This window comes from Narcine bancroftii, chromosome 9 (genome assembly GCF_036971445.1).
Source record: "Narcine bancroftii isolate sNarBan1 chromosome 9, sNarBan1.hap1, whole genome shotgun sequence".
Classification (NCBI taxonomy): Eukaryota; Metazoa; Chordata; class Chondrichthyes; order Torpediniformes; family Narcinidae; genus Narcine; species Narcine bancroftii.
The window spans coordinates 64,938,394-64,963,082 of NC_091477.1; the positions used below are offsets into that span (position 1 = coordinate 64,938,394).

Consider the following 24,689-nt stretch of genomic DNA (forward strand, 5'->3'; position numbering starts at 1 on the left):
CTGGCGTCAAATATTCACTGCAAACTGTAATCGTAGTGACATAATTTGATTTTTGTTTGTGCTTTCTGTTGGACTGAACATAATGGGTGAAATAATCTTTTGTAAAATGATCAACAAATTTTACTTGCTAATCAAGTTCAAGTGTAAAGAAAGTTGAGTGTGTTGTGAAGTACTGTTGATTTACAAGGAGCATAGTTCCGAGTTGATAAAAATTAATTACACATTTAGATCTTTTATCCAGCCATATTTTACTTTTTAGTGAAATAGTAAAAATCAAATCTTATTGCAAGTGGAGAAAGTCACAGAATGATGATGCTCAGATACTAAAAACTCAGGTTTGTAACAGAAAACAATATGTTTATTTGAGAAAACAGAATTGTTACTAATTCTCTTTTTTTTTCTTGCTATTTGTATAGAGGGAGCAAGCAGCTTTACAATTGATCACTTAAAGGAAACAATTTTCTGGAGGGGATACTTCTCTCTCTCTCCCCAATAGGCCAATGGAGCAAATTCCAGTTTGTGATGGAAAGTGTGCTCAAATTTAGAAATGAGAACAGTGCACCACTCAAACTTAATCATAACCCTCAAAGTAAAACCCTTTTCAATGGGCCATTTCAATTGTTACACCTTCCAGCTTGAGCCAAAGTCAACCTTATCCAGAGTCAGTACTACACCCAATCAACAAGTAGGCAAGTCCCAAATTTACATTACTTCCCTAAGTTACAAAGCAATAGAGCATTTTAGATTGTAGACAATCACATCTGCCAAGTGTTAATTTGAATAACAGGCCTGCTAACTGCTAGACTTTGAATGTGAAGTAGAGCTGAAAAATGACCGAAGGGAGATCACTTCACTAAGCATGAACTAATCAGGTTGTGTTGTAAACATTTATTGCTCACTGAAACATTTTAAAATCTGCAGTTCAAAAGCAAACCAAGAGGAAATAATAAGGATGGTGATCAGAATCAATAAAATATTTTGATCACTAACATCTTGAATGCAGAAGCTGATGTTGATGTCAGAAAAGACGGATGTTGCTTATTGGCTGCATCCACTTTGCTTTTAAATTGCTTTATCAAAGTGATGACCTTTGATCACTCGGCATAAAAGTTAAAGTACCACAATGTGTAGTAGGGTGCCATATGGCAGCTGGAAACATTGGAAATCTGAGTAATTTCAAAAACTTCCAACCTCAAATAGATTATTATGACCATATGTGCTACCTGCCATATTTGAGGGCATTTTGTGAAACATTGCCTAATTAACCTATCAGATGAAGCTTGAGGCTGCACCAATGCAGAGAGAGATCCCACTGGCTCCACTACGATTCACATTGATAGAAGTTACTGGTTAAATTACTGGTTAAATTAAGAAGTATTTTGGCTAAAGACATGATTGCAATTCTGATTGGGTTAAAATTTAAATCAACAAGTGAACAATGATGAACTGAGGGAAGGTATCAGGACATATTCCAAGAGAGGGAATGGAAGCTAAAAGTCACCATCACTATCAACCCAGGGACTGAGATACTTGGTCTAATCAGCCACTTGGAAGACAGATTCATGCAAACAGACAAATTACACAGACAAGTAATCTAATAGCACTCTCCAAGCAATCATCAATAAATACTTATGACGCCAGAAAAAATTGTATAAACTGCATTGTGTAATTACTCAGTAATATGGATTAATTCCATCTTCTCCATCCAGCAATAACCTGGATGTGGAAGAAAAATAAAATCGAGCATCTTTGAAATTTACAGTCCCTCAGGAACAAGCATGGTTGTTGAGTGCAGAACATGTCTTATGCACCTTACCCTGGAAATTAGTAAATTAAAGATGGCACACCCTGTTTGGTTACAGCTTGTAATTCGCATACATCTTCACAATCACTTTCTGGGGAAATATTTTGCAAGAAATCCCACTGATAAATCTCTGTAAGGAGTGTCTGAGTCGGACTTCATCTTGGGAATTTGGCAGAGTGTGCGAAGACTGGGAGAACGCAGCAGCAAATTCTGTCCAAGACCCACACAGCTGGATGTCAGCCAATAAAGAGCCATTGACTGTAACAGAGATAGGTAATGAGTCTCCAAATCAATACACTCCATTTGCCTTATCTTTCCCACACTCTTCTGCACCCCCTCCCCCCAGTAGACATTAGAAGTTTAACTTTAAACTCCATCAATCCCCTCTTATTTTAATTCAGGCATAATGATTCCATTAAACAGGGTTCCAAGAAGAGGGGAAAAAAAAGTATGTTGTGTAAGGGTACTTATGAGCCTGATTTCTGTAACTCCACCAAATGTAGAAGCTCCCAGCAGGCCAGTGTCCTTGGTTGATTTCACAGACAGTTGGACACAATCATTACTTTTAGATCACTAGCATGCAGTCAGCTGGGATGCCCTGCAATAAACACCTGCAGATTGTTTCTTAAAAGTATTCATTTCATGTAACAAGTGCTTTGTGAATAGCAATGAAAATAAAACCAGTGATAGTGTTCACGGTTAAGAACTTTTAAGGTATGAATGCTACTTGTTATAGAAGCAGAGATCATTTTAAACAGAATCAGTGATAGACAAGAAGATGAGAGCTAAAGGCTGACTTCCCCATTATGCAATAAGAGTAGCAAACACTTACCGAGGGCACCGTTGCAGCAATTGGGACCATGAGCACAGAAAATCCACGGATCATGTATGTGACATATTTCTGAAATTTTGATAATTCAATTCTCTGAAGAGCAAACATCTGTATTTGAACAATGAGTATAAAAACACCATTATTGTTTCTGAAACAGAAGAATTATGTATGGTATGGTCTTTAAACAATCTGACTAAAACTATTTTCCAATCACAGTAAAACAGCAACATTATGTTCCTCAGTGTACAAAAGCCTAACCAGTTGGGTTTTTTTTGTGTTCATTTCAAATGACTATTTCTGCACTCTAATGTTTTACTAATAACTGTCAAGTTATGCATAACACTTGAGCATTTGATGAGTTAAATATAACTGGGTGCCAGACATAAACCATAGTGGACAAGATAAACATTTCCTACCTTGGCAGGTGGCAAATTGTCCACAAATATTCCAATGCATTTGTCAGACCTTAAACCCCAATATTCTTTATCACAGAAAAGTTTAGATGTTTCTTCCATAATTCATGTCCTACAGCTAAAATGACCTGCTATCTGTAACATCCACTGCCTAAAAAGAGTCTACATTTGCTGAAGACTATAGGCTTTTCAGGTGTTCCCACGAAGATCATTCGCCGGCAGTCGCAGCTTGGGGAGTGCAGCTGGCACGTTAATGTGGCCACAGAGTGAACGCCTTTTTGGCACTTGAACGTACCAGCTGACTGATAGCTGTCTACTAGCGAATGCCAGCTCTTCAGAGCAGCAGTCTGACAGCTCGCCTCCCCGCTGCCTGCCAACCCCCGGCGCGGGTCTACAGGGCTGGGGCGGCCGGCGAGGGAGTATAGGGCTGGGGCAGCTGGGGAGTATGGGGCTGGGGTGGCCGGTGGCGGGAGGGAAAAGAGTTTGGGGCTTTGCCCGAGCTGCTTTCAGCTGCAATGGGGAATACTCTGAGCAGGATATTATACCTACAGGAGAAGGTAAACCCCCTGGTTGGATTCTCCACTTTCAGGTGGCCACCTGACAGCCGCACAGGAGTACAATGTGCGACTTTAGAGTCTGGTATTGTGGCCATCTGAAAGTGCTCTATTTCATTGGAAAACACATCTGCCAAACTATACATCAGCGCAATTCACTAATTATTATGGAGGAAACTACGTTTTAGGTACTGAGAAGGTATTAGGTTCTGAAGAACCAATAAATTATTTGGATCATGAAATGCCACTTAAGTGATTTATTCATTTTAAAACTCAAAAAATGAACAAACCCTCAGTATTGTTCAAACAGTTGAAACAACAAGATAAAACAATAAAGTATCTCGGTTGGAGTTCAATCTTTTACTGTGAACAACTTTAGATAATAATTACATTTCATGTTTAATTTGTACACAGAACATAAGAGCATTAAAACATAGTACAGGCCCTTTGGCCCACAATGTTGTGCTGATCTATATAAACCTACTCAAATAAAATTAAACCTTCCCTACCTCATAACCCTCTATTTTTCTTTCATCCATGTCCCTGTTGTACCAGCATCTACCACCTACCCCTGGCAACACATTGTGTAAAAAACCAATAGCAGACATCTCCCCTCACTTGTACACGTCCTTTAGTATTTGCTACTCTCGCCCCAGGAATAAGATCCACCCATCTATGCCTCTCATTATCTTGTAGACTTCTATTAAGTCATCTCTCATCTTTCTTCACTCTTTAGAGAAAAGTCCTCTAGCTCTGTTAAACTTGCCTCATCAGATACATTCTCCAATCCAGGCAACATCCTGGTCAGTTTCCTCCACATCCTCTCCACAGCTTCCACATCTTTCCTATAATGAGGCGACTGGAACTGAACACAATATTCAAAGCGTGGTCCAATCAATGTTCTATGGAGTTGGAACATTATCTCTCAACTCTTGAACTTAATTTCCTGACTAAGGAAAGCCAGCATATTGCAAGCCTTCTTAACTATCTCGAGCTCCCTCTGTTCTTCCACACTGTTAAGAATCCAGCCATTAGCCACACGCTCTGCCTTCACAAGTTTGACCTTCCAAAATGCATCATTTCATACTTATACAGGTTGAACTCTATCTGCCCATCTAACTATGCATCCTGTTTATTTCCTGTTGTAATCTCAGATGAACTTCTATACTTTTCACAATATCTCCAACCTTTGTGCCTTCATCACCACTACAATGTTAAGAGTCAAATTCCCTTGTATCTCAAATGGAAAGATGAGGAAATATTCTTCCATTGCACCACAAGATGCAAGAGTAACAATTTTAGAAAATCACATTTTCTTCCTGTTCAAGTAATTGTTCTGATGTGTAGACCTTACCTCACAGATCAGCCATAGTAGATTTTTTGGTAATCCGTAAACATGGGAGTGATCAATATTTAGAAGGAGTGAAACACCAAAATCTGCAGAAAGAGAAACAGACAGAACTAGTGGAAGAAATAAGGATAGGAGAGAGTGGAGAGATGGGAGGGGAGGCTAACAGTGACTACCCCGGCTTCCGTTAGCCCCCTTCCCATGCTTATTTCTCCTTCCTTCTAGCTCTGTCTCTATCTCTTTTTCCTATTCCCTCTGTCCCCTTTCCTCCATCAATTCTCACCTTTCCTCTCTTGTCCTTCCATCCATGTCCAATTCTCACCTTTTGTCTGTTGGCCTGTGCTCTTCCCCCAGCCCTTCCTTCCCTTCTTCCCCAGCCTTTTTAATTTGGGTTAGCAAGCACCTGCCTGCATTTTGCTCATACCTTGAAAAAGGGTTCAGGCCCAAAATTTTGATTATATATCAATCTTCTTGGACACGGTGAGATCTGCTAAGTTCCTCCAGCATTTTTGTGTTTATATTGTAGTGTTCATGCTACATGAGCATGGAGATGGACGACACGCACACCAAAGCCTTGGAAAATGAAACTGATTTATTGCTCTGGCCATCGCACTTAAATGGGCCCCTGGCACTGACATCAGGGCTCTGCATTATTGGAGTGCCAGGCTTGGATTGGCCTGCATTCCCATCAGAGTTCTCCATCTTCCCACTGTGCGGTAACCTAGGGTGGTGGCCAGTATCACCCCAAGGTCCGCAGTCGCTGCGTCCGTCGGCCATTTTGTGGGCCGGTTCGAGTCTTTGTGCACAGGCTGCTACATGACGCCCAGCCCCCAAAGAACCAGCGACCAGGCCATTGACTGTTGCCTTAGGGGCCTGCCCCTGTGTTATGAGGAGCAGTGGAGACTGGCTCATTACAGTCCAGATAAGTTGGTTTCAGGCAGTCAACGGTAAAAGTCTCTTCCTTTCCGCAATGTCGAGGACGAAGGTGGAACCATTGTCACTAATGACCTTGTAGGGCCCTCACAGACCACAAGGGTGGTCTGTGTGCACTCCTCCTCATAAATACATACTGACAAGTCTTTAGATCCTTTGGGACACTGTGCTTGGGCTGACTGTGCAATGGGGTTTGCTGCGGGACCAAGGACCTCAGTTTTCACCGCAGGTTCTCGAGGGTCGCCAGGCATTGTTGGGGGCCAGAACTCCCCAAGGATAATTAAAGGTGCGCCATAAACCATCTCTGCCGCTGAGGCACTGAAGTCCTTCAGCATAGTATGAATTTTCAACAGGACCCAAGACAGTTCATCCACCCAGTTGGGACCCTTGAGCTGGGGCTTCAAGGCTGCCTTGAGGCACCTGTGGAAGTGTTCCACCAAACCATTGGCTTGAGGGTGATACACCGTGGTGTGGTGGAGCTACATCCCCAGGAAGTTACCAAGTGCTGCCCAGAGCCCAGAGGTGAATTATGCCCCCCACTGTCCAAGGTTAGGTGCTCTGGAATCCTAAATCTGGACAACCATGTGTCGATGAGTGCCCTGATGCATGCTTCTGTGATGCTATCAGCCAGCAGGACCGCCTCTGGCCACCTCAAGGAGCAGTCAACCATTGTCAAGAAGTGTCTCACCCATGGGAAACCATTAACGGCCTCTCTGTCAATATGCATATGGCTGATCCTGCACCATGCTGAGGAGTCATGTGATGGAGTAGTGGCCAGTAGGGTAAAACCAACACTCTCCAGAAAAGAAGAAAAAAGTTAAAAGACAAAGTCAACAAATACAAAATATAAGAAATAAAAGATAAAGTTGCAGAGAAGAGAAAGAAGATGGCACCCAAGAAGGAAAAAGTAAAAACAACAGGGAAAAAAAAGAAAAGACTCTGGAAAAGAAAGAAGAAGGCCTTACCTGCACGAAGGAACCAGGAGCCGTGGTGGAGAAGAGTGCCCAATCTCCGAGGTTGGTGTCGGGCCTGCGGAGTCGCAACCCCCGACCGGTGGACTGCAAAAATGGCTCACTGAGCCAAACAAAAGAGCGCACTGCGCAATCTAAGGAGAAGGAAAACACTGACGGGAGGGGGGCTCAGCCAAGGAGAAGGCAACGACGGCGCGACCAGCTGAGGGATGCCAAACACCAGGGCTCTCAGCTGGAAGATGTGGAAAGCGGCAGGAAAGGTAGTGAAGTACCAAGTGAGAAAGAAAGTCGACAGAGTGAACGGCAAGAGGAACAGCAGCAGGAAGCTCGACAGACGAGCAGCTCAGAATGAGAGGACCAACAGCAAGAGGCCAAGCAAGAAGAGACGGGACAAAGTGAGACAAGCAACTCATCAGGAAAATCAGAAGAGACACAGATACAAAGAGAAGAAGAAGACACAAACACAGGTACAGACAGAAGAAGACCATCACAGAGAAATAGATGAAGCTTTTTTTGAAGAACAAATGAGAGCATTAAAAGAATGGTTGTCATTAGAATTTAGTGCAATTAAAAGAAAAATGAAAAGAACAGAAGATACAATGCAAAGATTAGAACTAGTCATGACAGAAATAGGGAAAAGAGTAGAAAATATGGAAGAATGAGAAACAGCTTTAGAAACTGAAGTCAACGACTTGAGAAAAATTGGAAGAAAGTGATTAAAAAATTTAAGAGACACAAGAGTTGTTAGCTCAGAAAATTGATATATTAGAAAATTATAGTAGGCGAAACAACATAAAAATAGTGGGCCAAAAGGAAGATGAAGAAGGTACAGATATGAAGGAATTTATAAAAGAATGGATCCCGAAGGTCCTGGGAACGACAGAAATGCAGGAAGGAACGGAAATAGAAAGTGCACACAGAACATAAGCTCCGAAACCACAGATACAACAAAAACCAAGATCCATTATAGTAAAATTTTGAGATATACGACGAGAAAATATACTGGAGTGGGCAAGGGATAAAATTAGAGAAGACAATAAACCATTGGAATACAAGGGTCAAAAAATATTTTTTTTACCCAGACATAAGTTTTGAACTCTAAAAGAGGAAGGAATTTAATACAGCAAAATTGATCCTATGGAAAAAAGGTTATAAATTCATGTTAAGATATCCAGCTGTGCTTAAAATATTTATCCACGGGGAGCAAAACAGATTGTTCTCAGATCAGGAGGAAGCAAAAGAATTTGCAGAATGCTTGCAGGACAGAAAGAAAGATGAAGAGATGTAATAAGAATGAAGAACGGCGATAAAATATATATAAAGATGTAAAAACAATGTATAAGTAAAGAACTAAAGAGGGAAAAGAGAAGGGAAGGAAGGATGGGGGAAAAAAGGGAGAACTTTGTTATATGTGTAAAAAAAGTGTTTTCTGGGGGGGGGGAGTTGGTGGGGGGGGGAGAGAATAACCGTCACTGCAAAATCAGTTGATGCTTGCGAGCAGGATCGCAATCCAAATGGAAAGGGGAGTTGTGGTTGCCTGGCAAGGGATAAGGGGCAACTCAGAGGGGGGGGGGGTGTGAATTTGGGGTTAAGGTAATATTGGATGTGAGAGTTGTTGAGTATTTTGTTTCAAATGTGTTGTCATATATTGAGTTTAAAAAAGGAAAACAGATGAAAATGGGGAAAAGGGGGGTGGTGGTGGTGAGGAAGCGGAAATGACATGTAAACAGGATATGAGATGGCAATGTTGAACTATATGACCATAACATTAATGGAATGCATAACCAAATTAAAAGGAAGAGGCTATTAAATTTACTGAAAAAAGAAAAAATAGATATAGCATTTGTGCAGGAAACACATCTAACTGAAGTGGAACATAATAAATTAAGGAGAGACTGGGTAGGGCACGTAGCAGCTGCATCATATAATTCAAAAGCCAGAAGTGTAGCTATATTAATTAATAAAAATGTACCAATCAAAATGGAGGAGGAAATAATGGATTCAGCAGCGAGGTATGTAATGATAAAGTGTCAGATATATTCAGAATTCTGGAATTTGATCAATATATATGCACCCACCTAATGAAGAGGATCAAAAGTTTATGCAGGATATTTTTTTGAAATGGTAGATACACAAGGAAATATATTGATAGGAGGGGATTTTAACCTTAATTTGGATCCAATGTTGGATAAAACTGGACAAAAAAACCAGTAAAAAGAATAAAGTGGCCAAATTTATGGTTAAATCAATGCAGGAAATGAAACTTATGGATATATGGAGGTGGCAGCACCCAAGAGAGAAGGAATGCTCATATTATTCAAGTTGGCATAAAACATACTCATTGATTGATATGTTTTTATTGTCAGCTCAATTCAAGGGAGAGTTAGGAAAACTGAATATAAAGCAATATTACTGTCAGATCATTCACCCCTATTATTAGCAATAGAACTAAAGGACAACCCACCAAGAACATATAGATGGAGATTAAACTCTATGCTGCTTAAAAGGCAGGAATTTAGAGAGTTTATTCAACGCCAAATTAAAACACATTTTCAAATAAATACAGAATCAGTGAAAGACAAATTTTTATTATGGGATGCAATGAGTCTTCATTAGAGGACAGATAATAAGTTATGTAACTAAGATGAAAAAGGACCACAATCAGGAAATAGAGCAGTTGGAAACGGAGATAGGAAGTTCAGAAAAGGAACTAGTAAAAAGGGATGATATAACAAAAAGGAGAGAATTGACAGACAAAAAATTAAATAAGAAACATTACAAATGTATAAGAACATAATGAAAATAAAGCAACTGGGAGAAAAACCACACAAAATATTAGCCTGACAACTTAAAACAAAATAAGCTAAAAGAACTGTATTGGCATCAAGGAAAAAGGGCAAAACAAATTACATATAACCCAATAGAGATTAATGAGAACTTTAAGGAATTTTATGAACAATTGTACCAATCTGGGAACGAGGGGATAGATGATAAAATAGAAGAGTTTTTAGCTAAAATTGAACTACCAAAATTGGAAAAAGAGGAACAAAACAAACTGATAAAACCATTTGAAATAGAGGAAGTACAGGATATATTAAAAAAACTGCCGAATAATAAAACACCTGGAGAGGATGGATTCCCAATAGAATTCTAGAAAAATTTAAAGAGTTATTAATCCCTCCTCTCCTGGAAGTAATGAACCAGAAAGAAGAAACACAAAACTTGCCAGATTCATGTAAGACAGCAAATATAATTACAGTAATACCAAAGACGGGGAAGGATCCATTAACACCAGCACCATATAGACCAATATCTCTACTTAATTCAGATTATAAGAGTTATAAGATAAAAGTGAAATTATTAGCATACAGATTGGCCGACTGTGCATCAAAAATAGTAAAACAAGATCAAACTGGGTTTATTAAGAAAAGATGAACTGCGGATAATGTCTGTAAACTTATTAATCTAATTCATGCAGTTCAAAGAAATAAGAAGCCAATAGTGGCTGTTGCTTTAGACGCAGAAAAAGCCTTTGACAGAGTAGAATGGGACTATTTACTTAAAGTATTACAGAGGTTCAATCTACCAGAAAAATATATTAATTAGATTAAAGCATTATATAATGGAACATTGGCGAAGGTAACAGTAAATGGATATGTATCGAACCAATTTAAATTAAGTAGGTCAACGAGTCAGGGATGTCCATTATCCCCCTCATTGTTCGCTTTAGTGATAGAACCATTGGCAGAACTGATAAGAACAGAAAATAAAATAAAAGGGATAAAAATAAAGGAGAAGGAGTATAAAATCAGTTTATTTGCAGATGACATCATAGTACACCTAACAGAACCAGAGGTATCAGTAAAAGAATTACATAAGAAATTGAAGGAATATGGAGAAATATCGGGGTACAAGATCAATGCAAATAAAAGTGAAGTGATGCCAATGAGTAATGCGGATTATACAGAATTTAAAAAAGAATCACCATTTAAATGGCAAACACAAGCAATCCGATACCTAGATATTAGGTTAGACAGCAACTTAAGCCACCTGTACAAACTAAATTATCAGCCACTAATAAAGAAATTGCAGGAAGACTTAGAACATTGGAAAGAATTACTGCTAATGTTGATAGGGAGGGTAAAATAAATGTCTTCCCAAGGATACAATACTTATTTCAATAGTTGCCAATTCCCTTATCAGAGAAATTCTTTAATGAACTAAAGAGAATAATAAGGACATTCTTGTGGAAAGGGGGGGGGGGGGGCTAGGATAGCGTTAGATAAATTAACAGAGAGGTAGAGCAGCACAATTAAGGTATTTATCAGATTTTTACCAGACAAGGGAAAAACCAGACTGCACTAAGATAGAACTAGATAAAATAGGGGAGAAGGTACTGGAACATATTCTTTATAAGTAGGGTGAAAAGCTGGTGCAATATAAAAGCTCACCAGTACAGCATCATATACTTAATATATGGAAGAAGATCCACTTAGAAAGGAAAAAAACTAATTACCAAATACCAAAATTGTTATTGACACAAAACGCACTAATACCTTTTACAATAGATAACCTTTCCTTTAGAGCAGGGGTGTCAAACTCAAATTCACGGAGGGCCAAAATTAAAAACTTGGACGAAGTCGAGGGCCGAACTAAATATTTATTGAAAATTTTCAACAACATCTGCATGTTTTCTCTTCTTTCAACATATGTAATGTTAAACTTTAGGATATAACTTTAGGAGGATAATGTTACAGGTCACGAGTAGGTAGCTCAAGTTCACCCTTTGCTTGACCTGAGGGAAACATATTTGGTCCCTGTGGAGATGTAGTCAGCATTCACAGGCTGTGTCCATTTTGGCCTGCATCAGGACTCAGCATTTCCTGCTCACTCCTCAGGCTCTAGGCCTCTATTCACCCTCGACCCACCATCCCTCTACCTGACCAGTCCTTTACCCATCCTCTACTCACCCCTCACTCCACTCGCTCTGCCTCTCCCCACCCCATCCTATACACGCCCCTCTACTGCCTCTCCCCTCAACCTGTTTCTCCCTCTACCTGTCTCTCAACCTCTAATCACCCCTCCCCTACTCGCCCTGCCCCTCCCCTTTTACCTCTTCCCTAGCCACCCCTCCTTCTACTCATCCCTCCCTCTAACTGCCCCTCGCACCACCATAACTTCCCCTGCCCATTACTCCTCACCTACACCTTCTGCCCATCCCTGCTTACCCACCCACTCAGGCCCAGCGCGCTGCCGATCAGCCTTTGTGGACAGCCACCATCTCTCTCTTCACGTGCAGGGCCAAACCAGCCGTCCCTGGGGTCCGCGCGGGTGCAAGCGCTGAAGGCCGTGGCGACCGGGAGAAGTGCGCTCGCGCTGTGGAAGGGCCGTCCGGTGCCAGTCGCGCGGGGCTCGCGCTGCCCAGGGGCCGTGCGCAGCCTGCCATGCCCGTCGCGCCGACAGGAAATCACAGGCGCTCGTCAATCCGCCGCACCGCTCGACAGATGGGAGAAGTGACTGGTTGTGCGGGGAGCCTTCCAACTGGCTTGCCGGCTGATGACATCGACAGACTTCTCGTGTTACAATTTTGTTTTCCCCATTCTCAAAGTTTGCACAGTCAACCTGCAACAATCTTGCTCCGCGTCCCGTGGATCTGATGCCCGGGATTCCCAGCAGAAGGATTGTGGAACTTTACCATTCTGGAATCCTTTTTGAGAATATTCTGGCCATCTTTTAAGGGGATAGTTAGGGGGTGGGGAAGGAAGTGCAATGAAGGGGGAAGATGGTGGGGGTGACATTACCAAAAAATAGCATCGGCTCTCGCTGCAGGGCGAGCCACCTCTAATACATTTTTGAAATGATCTTGCGGGCCAAATATAATTATATCGCTGGCCAAATTTGGCCCGTGGGCCAGAGTTTGACATGTGTGCTTTAGAGGATGGGAGAGAAAAAGAATCAAAAGAATAGAAAATTGTTTTTGGGGAAATAATTTATTAACATTTAAACAGTTGAAGTACAAATATGGAATAACTCATGGTACAATGTTTGCATATCATCAACTGAAAGCTTATTTAAAGGATAAATTGGGAAACAGACTGAGATTATCAGAAGGAAGCAGCTTTAAATATGTGATTACAGACACAATGATAATTAAGAGATTTATAACAAACATGTACATTAAGCTGCAAGATAAGGAAAATGATGAAATAGGCTATAAACCCAAACAAAAGTGGGAAAAGGATATGAACATAAAGATAAAAAATGAAACATGGGAAAAGTTATGTTCTGGAACTATGAAGAATATAATAAACACAAGGTTACATGATACGGTATAATTGGCTACACAGTTTATATATCACGCCTCAAAAGTTAAAAGAATGGGATCCAACATTATCAGATAGATGTTTTCGCTGTAGAAAGGAAATGGGAACAACAGTACATGCAATTTGGGCATGTGAGAAAGTGAAAATGTTTTGGGAAGATCCAAATCAGATCTTAAATAAAATCACAAAAAATAACATACCAAAAAATCCAGAGATCTTTCTTCTAAGTAATATAAGTAAGGAATTAGGCCTCAAATTGGATAAAGTGCAAATAAGATTTATTATGATAGCCTTAGGAGTAGCAAAAAAATGTATAATGTCAACTTGGAAAATGGAAGAAAGCCTGAGAAAACAGCAATGGTACATGGAAATGAATAAATGTATTCCATTGGAAAAAAATAACATATAATTTAAAAAATAAAGTCACATTATTTGAACAAATTTTGGAACCATACATGGAACATAACAGAGAGGGCTTGCCTCAGACCTCCACTCCCTAAAATGATAAGAAAACAAAACGACTTGATCCAGTGTGTAAAAGTAGATGACACATTTTTCTTGTTTATTTTTCATTGTGTGATGACATTGTTTAATGGTTTTATTGTATTGTATATGTTGAATATTCATTGGTTTTGGAGGGGCGTGGGAAGGGGGTAATAAAAGGGAGAAAATGCCACTGTGTATATTTAATGAGAAACATTTGTATATATTTTGGTTGATATGGTTCACAGTACGAAAAGTAAAAAATTAAAATAAAAATTGCTGTGCCATGCTGGCTCAAAAGTCTGTGTGAACAACTTTGTGTGAACCTACAGATGTTGGCACAATGGCTGACCTGTTTATGGAGGTCATACCAGACAAACCTGTTGGCTACCATTTTGACCATGGCACAGATGGCCTCAAAAGCCTGACACCTCAATACAGCCAGGACAGCAGTGTCAGGTTACCTTGTTCAACCACTATGTCCTCTTCCCTGAGACTGAAGTCGGCTGTCCTGTAAGCAGGGATCTCAGGGTCCTGCTGGTGCGCTTTGGCAAGGGCCACGTAATCAACCCCTTGGGACAGGGTGTGTATCAATTTGATTGCGGGGTATGACAGAGCGTCAGCCTCCACGTTGTTTTTTTACCCCCCACCCCCCAGCGATATGCTGAATGTCTGTGATAAACTTTGACACGTAGGACAAGTACTTCTGTTGTCGGGCTGACCATGGGTTTCATACCTTATGAAAAGCAAAAGTCAGTGGATTGTGATCAGTGAACATCCTGAATTGCCGGCCTTCCAAAGTGTTACGAAAATGTCATCGCCATGTACAGCGCTAACAGCTCCCAATCGAAAGTGCTGTATTTGAGTTCGGTGTGGGGGGGCGGGGGGGGGCGGGGGCAGAGGTGCCGGCTGAAAAAGGCCAAGGGTTGCTACTAGCCCTCAATGAATTGTTCGAGCATGCCTTTACCGCTGTGCTGGAGACCTCAACTGTCAGGGCAGTAGGTGCCTCCGGTCTAGGGTGGACCAGGAGGGTGGCATTGGCCAACGTATCTTTGGCATTCTAGAACACCATGGAAGACTCCTCATTTCAAGCGATGTCTTTTGCCTTTCCAGTCATCAGCAAGAGGGGGTGTATGGTGCATGCCGCTGCCAGTATGAACCTGTGATAAAAGTTTTATCATACCGGTGAATTCCTGCAGCCCTTTTACCATACGTGGTTTAGCGTAATGCTGTCAGGAGGGAGTTGGCGTGCCGTGGCATGGAGCAGGGCCCTCAGTCAGTATGTGGTGTCTTACCCCGTGCTTTGGCTTGGCTATGGAGAACTGCAGCACCACTTTTGAGGGGAACTTGACCAGGATGAGGGCAAACTCATTGTCCAAGAGTGCTATAGAGTCCAGGGTGGGGGGGGGGGGAGCATGTGGGTAGCTTGGATTCCCCCAGATACAGAGTTTGAAAGGTTCTGGTGTGCACCAAGTGCTGTCTCTTGAAGTTGGCCAGCAAGCCATGGGCCCAAAGGAAGTTGGCCCCTAGGAGCGGTTGCGCCACTGTCATGAGGGTAAAGGTCCATGTTGCCAAAATGAAGGAGAATGGTGCTGCAGGTCCTGAAAGTTTGAATGGAGATGTTAGCTGCCCTCAGTGCTGGGCCATGCTTGCCACTGTGGGTGTCAAGGCCTGAAGGAGGTAGAATGCTTATCTTGGTGCCTGTGAATACCAGGAAATGCCTGCCTGACAGTGAGTCCAAAACAGAGGAGGCTATCACGTGGGCCAATCTCAGCAGCCACCAACGACAGTTGGCAAGGGCATTTTCTGAAAACCAGCAGTATGGGCGGCATCAATGGGCCTCCACAATCCATCAATGGTGGCAGTAGCATAACTGTCCCGGGATTTTAACTTGCCTCTCCGTTGGTCTTGATCTCACCGAGGGCCATTCGTGGGGCTTGCTGATGTGGTCAACGACTGTGCTGTTGTTCTTCTTCGCTCTCCAGAGCATATCCACCCAATCTGTGACCCTCCGAGGGTTGGTGAAGTCCTCATCTGTGAGTGAGAGCCATATATCCTCAGGCAGCTGCTCCAGAAAGATCTGCTCAAAGAACAGGTAAGGCTTGTGGCCTTCGGTTAGAGTGAGCATCTTGCTCATTTGGGTCTCCCAATCCTTCCATATGCAGCGCACTCACGCCAGGAGAGTCTGAGAGTGCAGTGTTAACCACTCTATGAGGGTCGCATATTTGCCTTACTCCAGAGGCTGCTGTAGTAAATCTATCACTCTTGCTGCTGTGTCCGGATGCAGGGCACTCACGATGTAGAAGTAGTGCGTGTCTTTGCCGTTGTTGTGGCAAAGCAAGAACTGAGCCTTGGTCTGCTCGACCCACAGGTGTGGTTGCGATACCCAGAATATTGGAAGCCTGAGGGAGACTGGGTAGTTGGTCGCTGGCTCTACTTGATCTATCATCTTTGGGTACAACTGCAGGTTGGACCTCTCGGGGTCGCTGGCAGCAGTCGGGAGCAGAGATTCATCCACACTGGCAGCAGTAGAGAACAGAGATTCATCCACACTGGCAGCAGTAGAGAGCAGAGATTCATCCACATTGGCAGCAGTAGAGAGCAGAGATTCATCCACATTGGCAGCAGTAGAGAGCAGAGATTCATCCACATTGGCAGCAGTAGAGAGCAGAGATTCATCCACACAGGCAGCATTAGAGAGCGGAGATTCATCCACGCAGGCAGCAGTAGAGAGCAGAGATTCATCCACGCTGGCAGCTGTAGAGAGCTGAGATTCATCCACACTGGCAGCAGTAGAGAGCAGAGATTCATCCACACTGGCAGCAGTAGAGAGCAGAGATTCATCCACACTGGCAGCAGTAGAGAGCAGAGATTCATCCACACTGGCAGCAGTAGAGAGCAGAGATTCATCCACACTGGCAGCAAGTAGAGAGCAGAGATTCATCCACGCTGGCAGCTGTAGAGAGCAGAGATTCATCCACACTGTCAACAGTAGAGAGCAGAGATTTATCCACGCTGGCAGCAGTAGAGAGCAGAAATTCATTCACGCTGGCAGCAGTAGAGAGCAGAGATTCATCCACGCTGGCAGCAGCGGAGATTCATCCACGCTGGCAGCTGTAGAGAGCAGAGATTCATCCACACTGGCACCAGTAGAGAGCAGAGATTCATCCACACTGGCAGCAGTAGAGAGCAGAGATTCATCCACGCTGGCAGCAGCAGAGATTCATCCACACTGGCAGCAGCAGAGAGCAGAGATTCATCCACACTGGCAGCAGTAGAGAGCAGAGATTCATCCACACTGGCAGCAGTAGAGAGCAGAGATTCATCCACGCTGGCAGCTGTAGAGAGCAGAGATTCATCCACACTGGCAGCAGTAGAGAGCAGAGATTCATCCACACTGGTAGCAGCAGAGAGCAGAGATTCATCCACACTGGCAAAAGCAGAGAGCAGAGATTCATCCACGCTGGCAGCTGTAGAGAGCAGAGATTCATCCACACTGGTAGCAGCAGAGAGCAGAGTTTCATCCACACTGGCACCAGTAGAGAGCAGAAATTTATCCACGCTGGCAGCAGTAGGGAGCAGAGATTCATCCACGCTGGCAGCAGACGAGAGCAGAGATTCAACCACACTGGCAGCAGCAGAGAGCAGAGATTCATCCACACTGGCAGCAGTAGAGAGCAGAGATTCATCCACGCTGGCAGCTGTAGAGAGCAGAGATTCATCCACACTGGCAGCAGTAGAGAGCAGAGATTCATCCACACTGGTAGCAGCAGAGAGCAGAGATTCATCCACACTGGCAAAAGCAGAGAGCAGAGATTCATCCACACTGGTAGCAGCAGAGAACAGAGTTTCATCCACACTGGCACCAGTAGAGAGCAGAAATTTATCCACGCTGGCAGCAGTAGGGAGCAGAGATTCATCCACACTGGCAGCAGTAGAGAGCAGAGATTCATCCACGCTGGCAGCTGTAGAGAGCAGAGATTCATCCACACTGGCAGCAGTAGAGAGCAGAGATTCATCCACACTGGCAGCAGTAGAGAGCAGAGATTCATCCACACTGGCAGTAGTAGGGAGCAGAGATTCATCCACACTGATTCTGATCCACATAATTTTGATTCAGAAATTAGACTGATTTAACCAAAAAATTACAAAAGACAACATTTGGTACATGATCATGTACAGGTACATGATCCTTTATCCGGAATCCTCCAGTGCGGATTGTGGACAATCATGTGGCCTCTCCATCTGGAACCAGGTCAGAATGTGGATTGTGGAGGGTCATTTGATCTCTCTACCCAGAATGTTTACGGAAGTCACATTGCCTGCCAATCAAGATTGGACTCTGGGCATCCATTAGTGCACACCTGTCCACTGGTCCCTTTAAATCACTTAGTGATTACCTGGACTGGACTCCCCAATTTATGCACTTTAAAAGCCCACCATGTGCAGCAGCCCAACTCTTTGGTCTGACTATGAACACTGCTCTACGTCAGCTCACTGTGGACATTGCTGAAGGACTCATTGGTAAGGTGTGCACTACACTTAGATAGAGACCATAGTATTGTGTGGAAATACTTAGCATCAGTGAACCGGAAGTGTGTTGAAGTCCGTCTTGTGAGAGTGTACTCGTTACTAAATATTACAGCACATGTAATTAAAGAGAAAGAGTAGGCGGTCACTGGTATTAGCGATCCCTGTATCTGATGCGAATGGCTATATTGTTTTAGTATCAAGAGTTGTTTTGTATCTTCCCCGTTACGATTTTCCCGTGTACAATAAAGATTATCCCTTGTTTATCACCCTGTGTCTGGACTCACTTCTCTGTGGATCCACCAAACCCAACTTAAATCTCATGCAACATTTTGTCTCCTCATAGCCCTAAAAACATTTTAAATTGCATATCAGATACTTTTTTTGAAATTCACCATGAAGCTTGCTTTCATTAACTACTGAATGACTAGATTAGCCAATGAACTTCACTGCACCAGCAAAGAAGTTGGAGGCAGGATAGAATTTATGGCAGAATTTACAGCAGTCTATTATAAAACAAAGTGAATTAATTCAGAGCACTATGGAAAACAGCAGTACAATCAACTTCGAGCCACTACAAATGTCAGCAGACAAAGCAATGTTAGAACCTATGCAATATATCCGAATGAATACTGTTATTTACTCAGGAACAGTGATACTGTGGGTGCAAAGTAGGGCACCTGAAGCATTTGAGTTTCGTGGTGACATACTAGAGGAAATTCTGGACAGGAATAGCAGGATTGCCAGTCACTCTGCTTCCTTGATGAATACCTTATTCTAATGTTTTCTGATTATTGGTTGCTTTGTCAATCACACATTTTTATTTATTTTACATGGCCCTTAATAAATGTTATATTTGGATCACTTATGTAGCATTCATGAGCTAAATGAAGCTTAATTCATACAGAAGAAACATTATGTCTTCCTGTTGACAATCAGGAGTGCATACATTATGGTAACTGTAAAGGTTGAAATCTTTGAAACACCACCAATTTCCCATTAGTTCCCTCAGGTGTTATACACATACTTTTCAGAGGCTCACTTGTGTTGTGTAATGTGTGTTGGTATGGGGGCACCAATACCTCTGAACTTTGCAAAAGGTAGTGGACACCGCCCAGTGCATCACAGGCAAAACTCTCCCCACCATCAAGAAAATCTACATTCTACTGTCAGGGAGTCCAAGATCCGCACCACCCGGGGCACGCTCTGTTCTTGCTGCTGCCATCAGGAAAGAGGTGTAGGTGCCACAAGGCTCGCACTACCAGGTATAGGAACAGTTGCTACCCCTCCACCATCAGACTTCTCAACGACAAAGTCAATCAGGGGTTTATTTAAGGAATCTTACTTCATATGTTATTTATTACTGAATATTTTTTTCTCTGTTTGTTTACATTTCTTTCCTTGTTTATATTTCCTTTATTGTATATACAGTACAACTCTGTTTATCCAAAATAATTAGGACTGGGCCTATGTTGGATAAATATTTTTTTCCAGACAGCTGGTCATTTTTCAAAAAACAGCCAGTAGTAACAGCAAACAACAAGAGGAGACTTTTTAAGCATTAAAGTGTTTAATTCTCGCCAAAATAATGCTGATTGCCGCTGATCACTGACACCTCCCCACTGAGGCCCCGCTCCTGCCGCAAGTCCGAGAGCCCAGCCCCTGTCGGGAGCCTGACGTTCCCACTGCTATTGAGAACGCGATGTCCCTGCCACCTCTGCCGGCAGGCCGAGGTCCTGCTGCTGCCGGGTGGTCGTTCTCCTTGATGATGCCCAGACAAGGGATTCTACAGACCGTTTGCGACTGGGAGACAGTGAAATGCAGTTTGAGAGGGAGAGTTGAAGAGAAAGGTTAATGGGGGAAAGTAAATAAGAAATGGAAAGAGAGAGGGGAGGGAGTTACCTGAAAGCAAGACAATTGTTCGAACTTCATTTTGGGTGAATTTCAACCTGCGAGGTCAGTTTGACTCTGATAAAAATTTCAGATGAATGAGGATTTCTGATTCGTTTCAGATATCCTCATTTATCCGAAATGTAAATTTTTTTCGTATCAATGAGGATTTTGGAGAATCCGATTTCAGATAATCGGAGTTGTACTGTACGTATCTTTTTTTGAGCAGTTTTTTGCACTACTGATAAGTAGAAATATTGCCTGGTCCGAAGGAAAAGAAATCTCAGGGATGTATGTGATTTAATGTATGTACTTTGACAATAAATCTGAACTTGAAAATGACTGTATATCGTACAGAAAATGAGAGCATACAGGGTGACAAAGTTACATAGCAGCTTTTACTCAGAGAACATTTAAAATCCAGCAAGTCTATTGTGAGTGAATGTAATGTCAAAAATGGATTAAATACATCAGCTTTTAGCAGGTATCATAAACTGCACCCATTCACATTTATTCCATCAAGCAAAACAGTAGCAATACACTGTTCAAGGAGAACAAAAAGCCAATTCGTCACCATCTGTTTATTCTGGAGTTATAAAACATGTTTGATCAAGTCACGCTGCAGCATCCAAAAGACAACTGTAAGTGGAAAATCAAATATCTAAGATTATTCTATTTATATTTTAAAAATAATATTCTTACCTCAACTATTAAAAGGTTAATGAGACCCAAGGATAGGGGCATTATCCAGGTAGAATCAGGCAAAGTCAGGTCAGGAAACCAGAGTACACCACCCACTGATAGGTCCGGAGCAGCAGATACTAGAACACCAAATGGAAAAACATTAGCCATCACATCTTCCCATGCCTCATTCACCAATCGCTACAAGAATCTTCTGATTATTAGTTGATTGTAACCTACTGCCATAAATCATAAGGAGAATGATGCCAGTCTTGTTCCTCGGTCATGGGGAGTCTAAAAACAAAGGGCACATGTTTGAGGTGCCTTTTAGTTTTAAAACCAACTTGAGGAGCACATTGCTCACAGAGGGTATATAAAACATGGTGCCAGAGGAAGCTGTGGAGACACTTATAATTATGATGTTTAAAGACATTGATTCAGACACATGGATAGATCAGATACTCTTTATTGTCATGTAGTAAAACAGAAATGTAATATTACATGAAATTATCTTTAGTCTGCCATAAGGCAGACAAAAATTCACCATTAGCATTGCCCTGTGCCCTTTATAGTCAGAAAAAGAGAAGCAAAAGAATCCGTCCAGTGTCACCAAGTGTCCATGAATTCGCTTCTAGCACTCCCACAGCTGCACAAGACTCCAGTTCAATCCAAACCATCTGCAACCAGAGCCCAGATCCAAACCTCCGACACAACGAGGAAGCCTTCGATGCCCAGGGAGCCTTGGGAGTCCTCCTTGCTCTCAGCATCCTCTCAAAACCCGGTTCCAATGCCTGGTTCTCGTGAACCAGTCTCCAGCAGCCCGAAGCCTGTGTGGGTTCCTTGACCACAAGTCACCAACAACTCGCCGTCTGTGTGTGTCCTTCAGTTGCAGAGCCCCTTGTTTGTCCGTCACCATGTAAGAGCCAAGAGTCTACTTGGTCAGCATGGGCAAATTGGGCCAAAAGGACCTGTTTCCATGCTACATAAGATTCCATATCCTTATATTTCAAACAGTGTTATGAAACCCAGTTCTAACCACTACCCTCTCTGAGTAACTGTGATGTTCTTTTAAACAGCACACATTTAAATATCCTGCTTCAGTACCATCCTTGAACAATTATAATGACATATTACTAAAGGTGTACTATGGAAAGCATTAATAAAGGAACTATGATGCTGGTTGCATCACTGCCTGGTATGGAGGCGCCAACTCTCAGGACAAGAATAAACTCCAGAGGGTTATTAATTCAGCTTGCGACATCACAGGCACCAGATTTCATTCCATCGAGGACATCTACATGAGGTGGTGTCTTAACAAAGCAGCTACCATCGGGGGAAAAGGTACAGGAGCCAAAAGACGAGGACTCAGGGGGACAAGGACAGCTTCTTCCCTGCTGCCATCAGATTCCTGAATGGTCAATGAAACAAAGACACTGTCTTACTTTTTGGGTAATTGTTATTATTTTAGTTTATTTTTTGTAATGTCGTAAGATGGTTAGAATATGTATATTTGTACAATGATACCGCAAAAACACTGAATTTCATGACTTGTTCAAGACAATAAATCCTGATTCTGATATGTCACCTTATCAAAGGTCTTCTGAAAGTACAAATACATGGTACCTGATTTCTGCTCATCCATTCTGCTACTTACAACCTCAACAAAAAATAGTTGGCAGACACAACTCGACTCTCATAAATCTATACTGATACTCATCGATCCCAATAGTAATTTCCTTAATATTAGATTCTGATATTAATTCTTTTACTGAGAAATCCTTAACTAATCTAGATTCCAAGGTAACACAGAGATACAAGAGATTGCAGATGCTGGAATTTAGTGCAAAGGAAGTGCAGAGATTTGCCTTTTCTCTCAAGATTGAATTTTGGAAGATGTCAATCACTGTGTCCACTGTGTATCATAAAACACACAGAAATACTGGAGGAAGGGGTCAGACCCAAAACACAATCAAATATCTTTACCTCCTATGGACCCCACAAGACCTGCTGAGTACCTTCAGCATTTTTCTGTTTTTACTACAATCACAGTATAGATGCCTAACCTTTTATCCGGAATTCTGAAAACCCGCAACCTCACTTTTTCAGGCAGTTTTTTTCAGTAGATGGCATCTGCTCATGTTTGACACCAAAAATTACCAGCGGCAACCCTCATTCAACTCCTGTGCATCTTGTCGCATTCTGTTACTTTATAAGCACCTCTGCCCAGCATCACGGTGCTTTCAGTCAGCCCAGCAGCAGCTCAATGGTCATCATCGCTACCCGTAACCTCCCACAAAGCTGAAATTGCTCTACCATCACCTGTGCAGTGAAACCAAGAAGGAAGCCGTTCTCCTGGCATTGGTACAGAGGGGGGGGGGGGGGGGGGGGTGGGAAGAGAGACAACGCGACTCGGGCAGAAGGAGGAGATGGCAATGCGACTCGGACGGGCGAGGTGGGGGAAATGGCAGTGCAAATTGAGCAGGCGAGGTGGAGGTGACTCAGAGGGGGGTTGGGGGTAGATGCAAAAGTGCAACTTGGGTGAAGTTAAAAGAATGGAAATCTGGAAGATTCTGATCAACGGCAGGTGTCTGGTCCAACAATCCCAGATAAAAGGTTAGGCCCCTGTATCTGCAGATTTTCATGTTTCACTCCATTATCTTAATATTAATAGTTACTTCATTAAAAAGTTGGGTTACAGCTCATTGGGTCCTCAAGAATTAGACACATTAATTTCTTTATTTGGTCCAAGCAGGTAGGGTAGAATTTTTTTTGGCAGGGTGTGGGGTGGGAGGGAATCCCAGGTGATACATTACCTGAAATAAAAGCAGAACATTGTGGATATAGAAGAGGTACGACAAAGGGTTTACCAACCCAAAATATTTACTGTTTCTCTTCCTGTAAATGCAGTTCTGACTTATTCAGTATTTCCAGAATTTTCTGTTTCTTTTAGATTTCCATCGTATGTAAATTTATTTTTAAATTTTCAATACATTAACTCAAGCATACATCAGAGGGGGATGAAGTCAGTTTCTAGAATTAAAGGTGCAGGTTTAATTATTGTCACATAATGTTACATTTAGAATGTTACATGAAATTTTTTAACTTTGTCTACTGTAAGGAAGACAATCATCACTTTGTCTAGCGCTCTTCACCAAACTGAGGCCCCCACAAGGAACCAACTCTCGACCCTTGGATTACAAGACCAGTGCTCTAACCACGGAGTTACTGGAGCCTTGAATTAACTGCAATGCTGAAGTTAAGAATGATCTAGAATCTACACTGGTTCAGCAATTTCAGATTTTGGATGTCTGCCATTTTCTGATGTGGTTGTCATTCAATAAGAGATCCATGCTGAGCCATTTGATTTCAGAGTGTTTCCCTCTAGGCAATAAATAAATGTAGTACATCGGACATGCTGATAAACCTGCATACCTGCCAAAGCATCAGATGCCGCTAGGCTCATGTTCCGCAATGCAAAAGAGATAAAAATCCAGAGTGGCAGCTGGACCCAGATCAGAAGACTGGCTTTGAAGGGATGACAGTTGTCACGCACGTACAGTTCTGAGACGATCCTTTTCAAATTTTTCCTAAAATGAAAACTTTGTCCAAAGAGGAAATGCCTTGAATTTAAATGCCATAAACAAACTTGCTTAGAAAATACACATTCCATGCCGATTTTGAGCTTAATTTGTTGAATCTACACTGGAGTCCTATGGTGTATGTTCTATCACCTTCCGAAGTTTCACTTGCAGAATGGTAAACCATTAAGAGTACCCAATAATGTTGATGGTGAGGGATTTGATGATTTTAATGCCCTTCAAAAAGGACAGTAATTAATCTCTATCATTGAAAATGGTCATTGCTTGTGTTACTTTCTCCATCACCTAATGTCAGGGTGAAAAAAGCATGGGCTGCTTTATTTTCTGA

General features: G+C 42.2%; 1 protein-coding gene across 5 annotated transcripts in view; it reads right to left on the minus strand.

The window, feature by feature from the left end:
• Positions 1-336: 336 nt before the first annotated feature.
• cox18 (cytochrome c oxidase assembly factor COX18) overlaps positions 337-24,689 on the minus strand; it is a 32,233-nt gene continuing 7,880 nt past the window's right edge. For all 5 annotated transcript variants that reach the window (XM_069899348.1, XM_069899346.1, XM_069899347.1 and 2 more), the window contains 4 exons: positions 24,195-24,361; positions 20,784-20,902; positions 2,637-2,744; positions 337-2,062 (listed from right to left, as the gene is read on the minus strand). In XM_069899348.1, coding sequence (XP_069755449.1) covers positions 1,889-2,062; positions 2,637-2,744; positions 20,784-20,902; positions 24,195-24,361 — 568 coding nt within the window. In that variant the 3' untranslated portion in view covers positions 337-1,888. The remainder of the gene's footprint in view (positions 2,063-2,636; positions 2,745-20,783; positions 20,903-24,194; positions 24,362-24,689) is intronic.